The sequence below is a fragment of the Orcinus orca genome, chromosome 8 (genome assembly GCF_937001465.1).
Source record: "Orcinus orca chromosome 8, mOrcOrc1.1, whole genome shotgun sequence".
NCBI lineage: Eukaryota > Metazoa > Chordata > Mammalia > Artiodactyla > Delphinidae > Orcinus > Orcinus orca.
This window is the reverse complement of record NC_064566.1, coordinates 36,334,660-36,349,381: the sequence shown is the minus strand read 5'-3', so window position 1 is coordinate 36,349,381 and position 14,722 is coordinate 36,334,660. Positions and strand designations below refer to the sequence as shown.

Sequence of the window (14,722 nt, the reverse complement as noted above, 5' to 3'; positions counted from 1 at the left end):
AAGGGGTTTTATCCCCATTTGACAAATGACATTTAGAGAGAATAAGTGACTTTCCTGAGGTCAAGTGGCTAGTAAGTGGCAGTGCCGTGATTCAAACCTTTACCTGTTGGAATGCAAAAGCTATCCTTTTTCTTCAGCTCTCCGTTGACCAAACATCTTGTGGACAATAAATATTTCTTGAGCAGCTATAGATTTGTGTGGGGTTATCAAAAATAAAGGTGAGATACCACTCCACATCAAAGATCTTTGAATTTCTAAAGGAGAGTTAACAGGCAAATGTGTCATTCATAGAGACATGGATAAATACAGGCATACCTTGGAGATATTGCAGGTTTGGTTCCAGACCACTGCAGTAAAGCAAATATTGCAGTAATGCAAGACACACAGAGTTTCTGGCTTCCCAGTGCAAAGAAAAGCTCTGTTTACACTACACTGTAGCCTGTTAAGTGTGCAGTAGCATTATGTCTAAAGAAAACAATGTACAGGACTTCCCTGGTGGCGCAGTGGTTAAGAATCCACCTGCCAATGCAGGGGACACGGGTTCGAGCCCTGGTCCGGGAAGATCCCACATGCCGTGGAGCAACTAAGCCCGTGCGCCACAACTACTGAGCCTGCGCTCTAGAGCCCGTGAGCCACAACTACTGAACCCACGTGCCACAACTACTGAAGTCCACGCTTCTAGAGCCTGTGCTCCACAGCAAGAGAAGCCACTGCACTGAAACGCCCACGCACGGCAACCAAGAGTAGCCCCCGCTCGCCGCAACTAGAGAAAGCCTGCGTGCCGCAACGAAGACCCAACTCAGCCACAAATAAATTAATTAAAAAGAGAAAAGAAAACAATATGCATACCTTAATTGAAAAATACTTCATTGCTAAAAAAGGCTAACCATCATCTGAGCCTTCAGTGAGTCATAATTTTTTTGCTGGTGGAGGGTTTGAAATTTTGGGAGAATTACCAAAATGTGACACAGAGACACAAAGTGAGCAAATGCTGTTGGAAAAATGGCACTGATAGGGCTTGCTTGACACAGGGTTGCCACAAACCTTCAATGCCCGCGAAGCACAAAAAGCGAAGCACGATAAAACAAGGTATGCCTATAAATATGGTTTTTATACTGTTGTGTGTGATTAAGTTAATTAATGAAGATAACTTGAAAACTGGTGCCTAGACTTAGCTTCATAATAAATGTTCCCTGCAGGGCCTGGAGCTATCCAAAGGATCAGTACCTTTTTGGCAGCCTTTACACAGATAAAATGTGGTCAAACTGGCAGTAAAAGATATTTAATTGATGGCCCAGGAGATAGATGCAGTTACATTCCTCCACGGCCATTAGAGGAAGGTAAAATAGATATTCATCACTGCTTTTGTTTAAAAACACATACATATATATATATGTATGTATTTCAAAGAATTGAATGGGAAATGCAGATTTGACCACTTTTTAGATAAGACAAAAATGCCTTCCAAATTTCTCTTGGTTAGAAGTGGGAAGAAAATTGAAAACACTGGCATTTTCAAGGGTAGAGAGTTTGCCATAGCAGATTATCTCCATATAAACAATCCTTTAATCCATTCCCCACCCTCCAGGCACCACCATGCTGGGAATAATCTAAGATCATCTGTCTCAGAAGGAACGTTAATTCTATGACATTTCTTATAGAAATGTCTATAAGAAATGCCTGTTGCACTATTAATGACAGTTGCTGGAAGTTCTGCTTGGTGTCTGCCCTATATCCCACTTGCTGCTGCCCATGTGTACTGTGTTCTATATAGAGATTTCTTTAGAAATATTGCTGAGCACTTGAAATAGTCATCAGCTTTTAAAGACCCTTGGTTGTGGTCTTCTCAGCCCTCCTGAAATTACTCTGAGGGAATGATACGTGATTCCTTTAATCACTATTTTAGTTATTTGGCTTTTCCTCTCCCCCTATAAGCAGCCCAAACTAAACAAAATAGCCAGACAACCCAAAGCGAGGCTTCCCTGAGAGGGGACGTGGCTTCTAGCTTGTGTGTAGCCTGTTTCTCCTGGGATGTTTGTGCCAACTTGACCTCTCCGGGCCAGGTATTTGGTGGGAAATGTTGCCCAGGGAATAGAAGTCCCTTGTCCCCCAGAGAGAAGCCTGAATCTTCTCGAACGATCCCCGCTCTGCAGCACCAGCTGGCGTGAGTTGAGTGCTTTTGGTGGGCGCTGCGCTCAGGGATCTCCATTTAGTCCCTACAACAGTCCTTTGAGGTCAGCGCTGTCACTGTCTTCGTCTAGGACCGCGGAATCTGAAGGATGGAGAGAGAGGGTCAGCACCTATCCCGTGACCACTCAGCCAGGGGGTTAAAGGAGCCAGCATTCGAGATGACATAACAAATCGAACAAAGAAAAAGGCAAACCTCTCTCTGGAGGAATATTCATGATTAAAAAGTGCAGATCTTTTAGCCACTACAAATTAACCATCTGTAATGTCGGGCCAATAGACAGCAGCACCTATCACCCATGGGTGAGAAAACCAAAGGTCCTTCCTGGGCAGGGGTCAGACTTAATGTGTTTGTGGCTTTATTGGAGACAGTGTGAAAACGTGTTTGTCTCAGACTCGGCACTTTGCTTTTCCCGCGGCTAGACTTCACCTGTGCTGGAGGGACCTGCAGGGAGAAGACAGACCTCTCTCTCTCTTTAGATTTAACCCCTTCCTTTGGGCACCTGTGCATTTATTCATTCATTCATTCATTCTCAAATCCTTTTCGAGCACCCGTGGTGAACCAGGCCCTGAGCAGGAAACGTGGTTTTGGTCACAGGCACAGTTGCTGTTCCCAAGAATCTCCCCATCTATCTGAGAACTAAAATAGTTTTAACCTTTGTCTCTCCAGGGGAAGATCCCGAGGCTCGGCGACTGCGGACGGTGAAGAACATCGCTGATCTGCGGCAGAATTTGGAGGAGACCATGTCCAGTTTACGGGGAACTCAGGTTACACACAGGTATCTAGAGCGTGAATCACTTTCCTGAACCAGCTAGTAACTTGGTTTTCACATGGCTGCTCCTGCCACAGTGTGTTCCCGCCACTAGCCAAGTGATTTGGTTAATAACGAAATAAATAACCTTGATCGCCAAATGTGCTGGAATTCACCGAGAATGCCATACAGCATGCGGAAGTGTCAAGAGCAAAAATCCGTGGAGACAGATTCCTCCCCAAAGCAGACGGTTGCTAAATCCATTCCACAGAGGATGTTGCAGACCAGCTGCATTTAAATTTCCCTTTGCTTGCATTTTCCAAAACGGTATGATATTATACTGTTGAAACGAGCAGGTGAACTGTGTTTGACCTGTGTGATAAAGTGAATAACTCGAATTCCTACCCGGTCTTCTGATCCCCAAGCACTCTGTAACGTTGTTAGTCATGCACGTGTATAAAACACGTACAGAAATATTTATAAAAACGTAGGATCATGTTTAAACCGTGATGTCGTTAGATGAACTCTAGGATTACACTGGAAACATTTATCAGTTTCTTTTCATTGTTGAGCAAGAAGGGGAAGAGGATGCAGCCCTGGGACATCCTTCGTGATTTGGGCAGAACCAACTTTTATGGTTTGTGTTTGGCCTTGATGATCGAGGTAAAGTCCCGGTTACCCCTGTGAGCTCCCGGGTCTGGGGGGGTCTCCCCTGCTTCTCCAATTTCAGTCTCTTTGATAAGTGAATACAGCAAGGAGACTGCTGGGCTCTACCACAGCCAGCAGCTGCGGCAGATTGGGGGTAAGCACTGTGGGTTCTTAAAGAAGACCAGGTCCCGAACCTTAGGAGTTCCCAGTATAAGTCAGGCAGGCTGCTTCCAGGATCAGAGGGAAACAAAAACAGATGAGGCACCAAATTGATTCTCCAGAGATAAGTCCACTGGGGGTGGCTGGTGATGGTGTGGAACCAGGTGCTGGACCCTGCGACTCTTGATTAGCTAAGAAACATCCCTCTTTCCACCATCATCATTGAAACTGATTAAATGTAGGTTACAGCAGTTTCGTGGATTTCTTGGCTTGGGCTAGGACTGTGATCATGACAGGAGGGAAATCTTCCATGCTTTCTTCTGCAGGAAAGACTCGCTGTCTCTGCTTAGTAAAGAGACCCCAGCGTGTCTCTGCATCTTGATGGTGTGGCGAGACCTGCAGGGCTGGAAAGACAGTGGACTGACTGCAAAAGAGTCTTCGGAGGGCCAGGGACGAGCTCCATCCCCTGGCAGTTTCAGACTCAGCTAGTTTCATGGGTCTCAAGCCCAGGCATCTACCACTCTTTTCTGGCCTTTTGCCCCCAAAGTTTGTCATTTTGGACAAAAGGTGGGAGAAGCAGAAGTGCGTGTGTGTAGCGGGGGCGGGGGGGGATAGATATTACAGCGTTAGAAAATCAGGGCCCTCCCCACCTGCACAGTCTGGAGAGAGCTGAGGATGTGAAAGTGGGATCTTAGGACCTTGGGAGTGGGTGGGTACATCCTGCCTTTAGGAAAAGTGAGCTGAGATGCAGCATCCTAGGATGAATAGGCACGCAGCTACCTTTATGCCCCATTGTTATCAGTCCAGAGTTTTCTACTTCCTTTCCTGGGTTGGAAAGAAGATTCCAGAAGTTAAGATTGTTTATTTAAAGTAATTGTTAGGGGGTGTCTTGTACTATGTTTTAGGGGAAAAATCTGTGCTGGGCTTCTCAGAATGTCACGTAGATGTGCACTTCGTCTTCATTTTTAACAGAGCTGCACTGGGTGGTATGTTGGTACCTTATTTTTTTTTTAACTTATTTATTTTATTTTTGGCTGCATTGGGTCTGTGTTGCTGTGCGTGGGCCTCCTCTAGTTGCAGTGAGCGGAGGCTACTCTTTGTTGTGGTGCATGGGCTTCTCATTGCGGTGGCTTCTCTTGTTGCAGAGCACGGGCTCTAAGCGCGTGGGCTTCAGGAGTTGTGGGTCACGGGCTCTAGAGCGCAGGCTCAGTAGTTGTGGCTCACGGGCTTAGTTGCTCCGCGGCATGTGGGATCTTCCTGGACCAGGGCTTGAACCCATGTCCCCTGCATTGGCAGATGGATTCTTTTTTTTTTTTTTTTTTTTTTTGTGGTACGCAGGCCTCTCACTGTTGTGGCCTCTCCCGTTGCGGAGCACAGGCTCCGGACGCGCAGGCTCAGCAGCCATGGCTCACAGGCCCAGCCGCTCCGCGGCATGTGGGATCTTCCCGGACTGGGGCACGAACCCGTGTCCCCTGCATTGGCAGGCGGACTCTCAACCACTGCGCCACCAGGGAAGCCCAGCAGATGGATTCTTAACCACTGCGCCACCAGGGAAGCCCAGTACCGTATTTTTTGATCCTCTTTTGTATATGGGAAGTATTTCATAATTCTAAAAAAAAAAAAAAAATGAAAGAGAATGTGAACTGCAAAGACTACTAGGCATATTGGGGTCTAACCCAAAGCCGGTTTTATGTTTTTAGCACATTGGAAACTACGTTTGACACCAATGTCACCACGGAGATCAGCGGGCGCAGTATCCTCAGCTTGACGGGCAGGCCCACTCCCCTGTCCTGGAGGCTCGGCCAGTCCAGCCCTCGGCTGCAGGCGGGAGACGCCCCCTCGATGGGCAACGGGTACCCGCCCCGAGCCAACGCCAGCCGCTTCATCAACACGGAGCCGGGCCGCTACATGTACTCTGCCCCCCTGCGGAGGCAGCTGGCCTCCAGGGGCAGCAGCGTCTGCCACGGGGACGTCTCGGACAAGGCAGGAGATGAGATGGACTTGGAGAGCATCAGCATGGACGCCCCCGGCTACATGAGCGACGGGGACGTTCTGAGCAAGAACGTGCGGGCGGACGACATCACGAGCGGGTGAGTACCTGGGCCGCCTCTCTTTTCACGGAGCAGGGGAGGCGTGGCCCCTGCCTTCTCTTCTGCGGGACTTATGGAAGTTCTCTGGGGGAGAGCAAACTGCCTTCCTCACGTCCTGTTCATTTTGAAGGCTGTGTGCCCTGGAGGGGAGCCTTCTGGGCCAAGAGACGCAGGGCTTGCGCCGCAGTCCGGACTTGGCAGTAACTCGCTGGGCAATTCCAGCCAGGCTCCACCGGCAGCCAGAGTGACACTTGACAACAAACCATATTGTGTCAGTCCTTTAAACCAAACCTTATGCTTAGGATCGAATCCAGACTCCTGAGCCTGGCCTACCTGGCCTACAGGATCTGGCCCTTACCTGCCTCTTAGAACTCATTGTCCTGTACTCCCCCTTGCTTCTGCTGCTGCAGCTGGTAATTCTTTCCCTCAGTCTCATCAAGCTCTTTGCCTCAGGGCCTTTGCACTGTTTCTCTGCCTCGGTTCTATTGCCCAGATCTATTCCCCTGGTTCCTTCTGGCTGCTCGGCTGGCATCTCTTTGGAGGGGCCCTCCTTGACCCTTCAACTTGAAGTCCTTTATGTGACCTGCCCCAGGCCGAGTTTCCGTCATTGTGTCTTATGCTCATTTGGAAGCTTATCGCTGTTTGAAATTATCCTGAGGATGGGTTTATATTTTATCATTTCCCCGCCCTGCTTACAACAACAAGCTCCACCGTGCAGGGACTTGCCTGGCTTGCTCCCCACTGAATCCTCAGTGCCTTGTACATGTAGGAGCTTATAAACGTTGCTGAATTGGTGAGCACGCGGCTCGATGGATGAAGGAGCAGACCCAACCTCCCTGTAACATGCGAAGTTGAGGCGAGTGATGAGATGATGTCTGAGCCGGGCCGTGACCATGTGTGGCCCAAGGCTTGGCTTCTTGTTTTTGCCACACTTCCAGATCACTGTGGAAGCTGAACGAGCATCCGTTTGCTCCACTTTCTGTGAGTTCTTCATCTGTGAACCCGGCTTGCCCAGAAGCCCTTCAGGACCTTCCCCCCCACCCCGTCTAACATTCTAATAGATAAAATTACAGATAAAAAAATTAGGCCTGATGATCATGCCACTCATTTTCCTGAATATAATGATCAAGAACCCCATGGGTGAGTCAATGTTTTCATAATTTTAACAGTAGCTCATTATCCTACTATGTGCCAAGCTCTGTGCTAGGTGCTCTCTATATATGTTATCTTCTTCTGTCCTCACAGCAGTCCTTTGAGATAGGTGATATCATAATCCCCATCTTCTGGAGGAGTAAACTGAGGCTCAGGAAGGTTAAATAACTTGCCCAAGTAGTTAAGAAGCAGAGCCCAGGGCTAGTTCCTTAACCACCGAACTGCCCCATCTTGCCCAGCATTGTATTGCTGTGTTGAAATAGCACAGCTACTTGAGTTTATTTTAAAATTGTTTTGCTTAGTTCTACCTGTCTTACTAGAAGTGTTCTCTCATTTAATTAGAAGCTTAGACATAGAGCTGCTTTGGCTTTTTGCCTGTTACTTTTAGAACCATCCCATAGTGAAATCTTCAAAGACGGGAGCCACCAAACCCTTACGGAGTAACACGTTTCTGCTATTATCCAAATGGCTGGGAAAGTTAATGGCCTGAGAAATCAAATGATCCAGTTAACTTAGAGCATCATTTTGTGTCTCTAGTTTTACATGAACATGAAAACAGTAACATATACCTGTTACTAAAATGACACGTAATTTAATCTTTTATTATTCCTTAGAAGACCGTTGGTATTCAGCATGGCCTCAAGGTCATCACTATCACGTCCCACTGTGATATACTACCAAAATACTTCGGGATTATTTTGAGATTTTCATACTTTTTAAGAAAGTTTATTCTCTTGTCAGGTCAGTCTTTTAATAAATGAAGATGTATTTATTTTTATGTACTACTGACAGTTTCCACAAGGTGGAGACATTGAAACACCGTAAACTGAACCTTAGTGATGTTACAGTGAGACATTCCTAGTTTCTTCAGCTATTCAAACCAAAGCCTTTACCCCTGCTAAAAGGCACAGATGTTTACATTTCACTCTCTGCTTTGGGAAGCTTACATTTTTAGCAAGTGAGATAGTGCTTAGAGCAAGTGTAGATAGGAAATGTAAGCAAACACCCAATTACTGAAATTGGAGAACTCTGGTCTGTTTCCAACTCCCCCCACCCCAGCCCCACCAATTCCTTTTAATGTAGAAATGTACCTGCACAATGAGGAGAGGCAGCCCAGATGGCATTGAGCGCTCCTTCTAGTTGTGACATTCTAGAGTGCTAGTTAAGCATGACTCCACACTGGAAATAACACGCGGGTTTCTGCTTTGAGGCCAAGTTATAGGTTTGCCTGTATGTGCAGAGTTCAGGGCACGCCATTTAATATCCTTTGTACTCAATTCTTTTTCCTTTTATAAACATGACAAGGTTGTAGATATTGAATGACTGGTCATTTAGTCTGTACTTCAGAATCTGCCCAATAAGTCATATTGCTGAGGCAGTTGGTGTAGTGGAAAGAAAACAGACAGATACCAGACAAGCTTGAATCCCGTTCTGCCACTCGCAAACTCTGTAACATCAAGCGCGTCATTTAACTTCCCAAAGCCTCAAAGCACTACAGTTAATTTGGTTTTTAACCTTCTACAATTAGATTTCTCTTTGAGGTTGTATCTAATTAAGGGCAAGTATCTGATAAAGACACACAGTTTTCAGACAGGGTTTAGATGTCTTATCAACCTCAAAGGTCCTGGCACTTGGAAACAATGAAATGATTACAGTTTTCATCCAGATGTTTGTTTGGCTTAGTGGAAACAGCCTCGATGTATGAGTAATATATAAATCAGTATTGAGGCTCTTTGAGGAAAGTTCTCGTAAAAGTTTGCAGCAAGTTTAGTTAGCAAGACTGAGGTGGAAGTAAATTCTAGTTTCTGAAACCGTATGGCCTTTGTTTTCGAAATGACAGGGGGCCTCAGCTTGGCAGAACAGCTGTTTTTTGATGTCTCCAGCTCATCGTCTCCTTTGGATGATTGCACGTGCACCTGTGTGTATCATTCAGTTCTCCCTGAGGTAGGGCTGAAGTTACTTGATTTCCTTGGAGTTTAGCTAGGGAACTAATGGCACACGCCTTTGGTCTGTGTGTGTGTACTTATTAAACCCTTCTATCGTACTTAGTATGTGCCAGGCGTGTCTACGTACTGTGCAAGAAATCGTCTGACCTCACCACTTCATTTTATTAGATTGATAAATTGGGCTTCGGCTGTGGTTAGTGGAAAAGGAATTAAAGAAACAGACGGGGCTTCCCTGGTGGCGCAGTGGTTGCGAATCCGCCTGCCGATGCAGGGGATACGGGTTCGTGCCCCGGTCAGGGAAGATCCCACATGCCGCAGAGCGGCTGGGCCCGTGAGCCATGGCCGCTGAGCCTGCGCGTCCGGAGCCTGTGCTCCACAATGGGAGAGGCCACAACAGTGAGAGGCCCGCGTACCACAAAAAAAAAAAAAAGAAAGAAACAGACGAAGATGTCTCTTACCAAGTTTTGATCTGTGAAGCCAGTCCATCTACTCATCTAAAAATTCAGGGTGCCGTATGGTATAGAGTGAAATTAAAGGGACAGACTTAGTGTCCATATGTTCGGAAAGATTTTTTTTTTTTCTTTTCAAAGGAGTCAGTGAGTTGTATAATGTTCCAACGTATGAATATACCTCCCTTCCTGGAAAAAAAAAAAACGACCGTTCAAATTTAACATTAGAAGTTTCTCCGAGAGCCTTTGGCTTCCCATTGCCTGTGGGAATAGATCTCAACTTCTTAACTGAACAAGGGAGGCTGTTTATGGTCTTTCCCTCAGCTGCCCTCCCACCTCCACCCTGTCCACATCCCTCCTCACACACCCCAGCTCCCCAGTGCCCTAGGCTACATGCCATTTGCTACCAAAGGCTGTTTCCTGCATTTGTAAAGCTTTGTGCCACAGGACCTGCCTCTTTCTCCCTGGAATTTCTTTCCCCTCAAGCTTATCTGACTGATTAAAAAAAAAAAAAAAAAAAAAAAAAAAAAAACCCAAACAAGCAAACAAAAAAAACACCTCCTCTGTGATGCCTTCCTGGACACCCCCAGTCAGTTAACTCTGTCTGATGCGTTTCTGGTGGTCTTGGTTCACACCCAACTTTATGTGTGAACCTTTCGCTTTGCGTGGGAAGTGTTTTGAGAGGGAGCTGGACGGTATTGAGGAAAGAATATGGTCTTAAGAGGCAAGCAGATTTGAGATTTAATCTTGGCTCTGCCAAATGAACTGGAGCAAGTTTTTAACATTTGGGAATTAGAGATAGAACTTGAAAAACACCCGGCAGAGTCTGGGATGCACAAGAAACATCATGCACAATGTGTGCGTGTGCGTGTGCGTGTGTGTGTGTGTGTGCGCGCGCCTTTCCTCCACCAAACATGGAGCTCCCAGAAGGCAGATAGTGCCCATTATTTGTCTAAACTGAGACTAGCACAAGTAGGAATTTAATAAATATTTTGTGAATGGTCTATCCTTCATGCCAACCCTCACGGGACCCTGGGCTTGTATAACTTGCTACCACCAGCTGTGAAAGTCAGTGATTCTATTTACAGAACACTTGGAGAAAATCAATTTAGCCTCTGGTCTTTTTTTTTTGGTGTGATGCATAGCTCCATCTAGTGGCAAATATAGGGTGTGATGCTGTGGTTTTGATTGCTTTTGACTCAAAGAGTCAAAGTCTTATATTGGTTTAAGACTCAGGGCTGGTGTTATTCAAGGCTGAGAGAATGGAGAGTGTAGCAGTTGGATCATCTTTCAAATGTGGCCTGACCAGAAGTCTAGTGCAAGAGAGAACGTGGGGTTGTGAGCAAGCGGGTCTTCAGAGTTGGCTTTTTGATGGCTAAATTCTTCCCTGTTAGGTGTCATGGATTACTCAACAGATACCACATGTGCCTGCTGGGAAACTTCATCCCTCAGAAGTTGAGGAACCCATCCCTGCTGAATTACTTGTAGCTCCATAAATATGTCATGGCATGTCTTAGCTCAGGCTGCTATAACAAAATACCGTAGACTGCGTGGCTTAAACAACAGACATTTATTTCTCATGGTTTTGGAGGCAGAAAGTCCATGATCAAGGTACCAGCATGGTTGGGTTCTGGTGAGAGCCCCCTTGCTGGCTTGCTGTGTCCTCCCAATGCAGAGAGAAGCAGGTCTGGAGTGTCTTCCTCTTCTTCTAAGGGCACTAATCCCATTATGGGGCCCCACCCTGTGACTCATCAAACCCAGTTACCTCCCAGAGGCCCCACCTCCTAATACCATCACATCGGTGGCTGGGGGTTCACCATGGGAATTGGCAGGTGTGAGAGAAGCACAAACATTTAACCGTAACAGAGTGTTTCAGGCTTCCGTGTATCATTTGCATGTACAGCACCCTGTGTTGCCTTTCCCATCATTGCCTGCCAGCTCACCTCCTTGAGTAAGCCTTCCCTGATCCTATCCAAACAGAGGTGGTGATTCTTTCTTCTGGGCTCTCATGGTACTTGATGTATTTGTAATAGCACCGATAGCACTGCATCGGAGTCATTACAAATATATATGTGTGTATAAAAGCAAACAAAGCGTCCATACACAACTTTTTTTAGATTGTTTCAGTGCATTCTTTATGAGGGGAGAGAGCCCATACCTGTTACCAGCTCTTAAAGGTCAAAGTCCAGTCTGTCTTAGATGCTCCCCTATCTTCATGGCTAGCACGGTGCCTGTTCCATAGTAAGTGGCCAGTACATATTCGTTGACTGAATGCTGCAGCTGACTTTCAGCGAAGCAAGACCAGTCACATGCCTCTGAATGAAGATGTGCCTCAAACTGAGGCCCCTTGAGCTTGATGCCCCGCCTATGTGATCTTCCTTTCCTCGGCCCTGTCCTGTACACCAATTATTCCAGACCTGTGACTCCCTCTAGCCCAGTGAGCTGGACATTGACAGTGCATGTAAAAGAGACAGAGGACCAGGGCCACACACCATGGGAGTGGTGGGTGGAGGTAGAGGTACCCTGTTTCTCTCTTCTTTCCTCCAGTGACCATCATGGGACAAATGAGGGAAGCATTTCTCAAGTCAGTGCAGAACACAGCAGGCAGCACTGGGAGTCCACAAGGCAGTAGCGATAGCACGAAAGGCTCTTTCTTATCTGGTGAATGTTTCTCATGGTCTTTCCAGGCCAGACCTGAAATAACCTTGACAGGCTGTTGTTCCTGGCAAACTGATAGGAGAGGAAGCCAGAATACTCCTTTCGGCCAAAATGCAGCCAAGATAAATGATTTTAGGCAAGGCTGTCCTGAAAGGCACAGAGTCATGGCAGGGTCCAGCCGGGTGTGGCGGGCACCTCTGGGATTTGAAAAAGATGGGCGCTTGTTTCTCCAGGTTGATCCCCCTGAAATGATCTTGGCTTGTGAGGCTCTTGGAAGGCTTGGGAATTCCCGGTTTCCCATCGGTCACTGGGCGGGTCTCAGGGATGTTTGGAAGGTGGAACCATCATGGAAAGGTAGAGACTCAGCTCTCTAGGCAGACAGATCTTTAGGGCCTTGGGCAAACCACTTGCCCCTAATGCACTGCGTTCCTCTTACACACACACACACACACACACACACACACACTTTCAAAAATACAGTGGTGCTCCAGGATGAAGCCACAGGTCCAGGATAACCCAGTAGTTTTGTGGTGGGGCTGGACCAGGTCCCAGTTTATCAGCCTTTCCATTCCTCTCTGCTTCCCTTGGTGTTTCCTCGCTTCCCCTGGTGATTCATACATATCTTAGCGGGGTATGAATTCACAGACACTAGAAATAGTTCACCCTGTCTCATATTTTCCTTGGTGTTAAATATCGCAGGCCAACCCCATGACCTCCGTTTCCCTCAGCAGCTCTCTGGGTGGAGTGAGTGAGCACAGGGGGTCGGGCAGGGGGCAGGATTCATTTCCCCAAGTGTCGCTGAACAAGTGCCGGCTTCCCCCCACACGGCTGTGATGTCATCTGACACGGGCGGTCCGGCTGATTGATGGCTCTGGTTACCAGTATCAGTTGTCCCCAGTGGCTGGGACAGCATCACTTGTACATGTCCTCTTCCCATCTTCCCTGCATCGCAGGCTCCCTTGATTTACTGAGTTTGGGAAATCGCTCAGCCCTTATCGGCAGCTGGGCAGGCGGTTTTATCAGAGGAGAAAGAACAGTTGAGCTAACGGCATGCTGAAAGCGGAGAAATTCTCCAGCCTCCCCAAGCCTGCTCGCGCCACTCACTGTTGGTGAGTTAGCCTGAGCAGGCAGAGAGCAGGATTCCGGAAAGGTTTCCTGGAGAACAGCCCCCTGGAGAAATGAAGTGTGGTCCAGCTTTGACATGGGCAGCCCAGACCGTTACTCGTAATAGCAAATGTCGGCTTAGTAATTTGTGGGGAAGCGAGAAAAAAAGGGGGCGTCTTGTCTTCTCAGGAAACGGGGCTTAGGCCCTGACTTCTTGGGAGTTTTCCGAGCTTGCTTCGAGATTTGAATCTCTTCCAACTCCACCCCAGCCACAGCATCTTCAGGGAAAGAAGGGGAGAAGGGAACTAAAGTGAGTGCTTTGGGAGAAGAAGACCGTACCTCAGGCCCTTCTGAACTGGCCCCCGAAGGGGATGCTCACTGCCTGCTCGCCCATCCTCAGTGACATCCTCCAACACACAGGCTGTCCTGGAGCGGGAGACTGGAAACCCTTCCTTTGGCCTGCCTTTTCGGGAGGCTCCAGGCAAAAGGCAGTAAAATTCCATTTAAAAAGTGTTTACCGGGCTTCCCTGGTGGCGCAGTGGTTGAGAGTCCGCCTGCCGATGCAGGGGACGCGGGTTTGTGCCCCGGTCCGGGAGGATCCCACATGCCGCGGAGCGGCTAAGCCCGTGAGCCATGGCCGCTGAGCCTGCGCGTCCGGAGCCTGTGCTCCGCAATGGGAGAGGCCACAGCAGTGAGAGGCCCGCGTACCGCAAAAAAAAAAAAAAAAAAAAAAAAAGGTGTTTACTGAGTTTGTTGTGTACTGGAGACTGTACTAAAGACAGTAAGACCAAAGGAAATTAACAAGCCCCAAGAGCCCGAGGTCCTGACAGCACGAGGACACTCGCAGAATGGGGAGGTAATAGGTCAGTGTAAGAGCAGGGAGTCCAGAGACGGTTGGAAGCAGTGCCTTCTGTGGGGACGATGAGGGGGAGATAAAGGGCCTCCTGTGAGGTGGGGGCATGGGAAGTCCAATCTGGCTGCCCCGCTCTGGGCTGTGTGTCCTGGAGCACGTTCCCTGTGCCCATCTCAGAGCTGCTGTGTGGTTTCCGTGAGCTCACGCCTGCGAACTTGGCCCAGAGCCTGGCTGCATGGACAGAGCACTCAGCACTACCACAATATCCACCACCGGCAGCAGCTACAGCATCTTCAGGACCTGTGAGCTGGGCCTGGAAGGATAAACAAGAGGCCTAGGTCAAGAGCAAGGGCATGAAGACATGCGGGTGTGCGGCGTACAGTTTTATAAAAATGGTGCCTGGGCTGGGTTGGATGGAGATTCAAGACGGGAGCGGGGGAGCTCAGGTCAGAAGCTCTCGGAGTCCAGGGAGTGGTGACACAGCTCCGGGTAAAGCCGAGGCCCTGGGAACGGGCACACGGTGTTAGAGAGACTCCTTACATTAAACTCCGCTTGACCTGAGGCCCGTTGGACAAGGGGCATGGGGGCACCGGAGAGTCAAGGCCAACTCCCAGGCTCTGGCCTGTGCCGATACTGGCTGGGAATAGTTGACGTCTGTCCTCAGCACCCTCTTGGCACCACCCCCTGCCCTTAGATTTTCTCAGGCCTCCGGGCCACCCCGGAC

The 14,722-nt window shown here is 48.2% G+C and overlaps 1 protein-coding gene across 5 annotated transcripts in view; it reads left to right on the top strand.

Moving 5' to 3' along the window:
• The window catches only part of NAV2 (neuron navigator 2), a 399,505-nt gene that overhangs the window by 236,389 nt on the left and 148,394 nt on the right, over positions 1-14,722 (top strand). For all 5 annotated transcript variants that reach the window (XR_007478781.1, XM_033409220.2, XM_049713471.1 and 2 more), the window contains exons 9-10: positions 2,858-2,966; positions 5,447-5,836. Coding sequence is in view for 4 of the 5 variants with exons in the window: in XM_033409220.2 (XP_033265111.1) it covers positions 2,858-2,966; positions 5,447-5,836 (499 nt within the window). In the remaining variant the exon portion in view is untranslated. The remainder of the gene's footprint in view (positions 1-2,857; positions 2,967-5,446; positions 5,837-14,722) is intronic.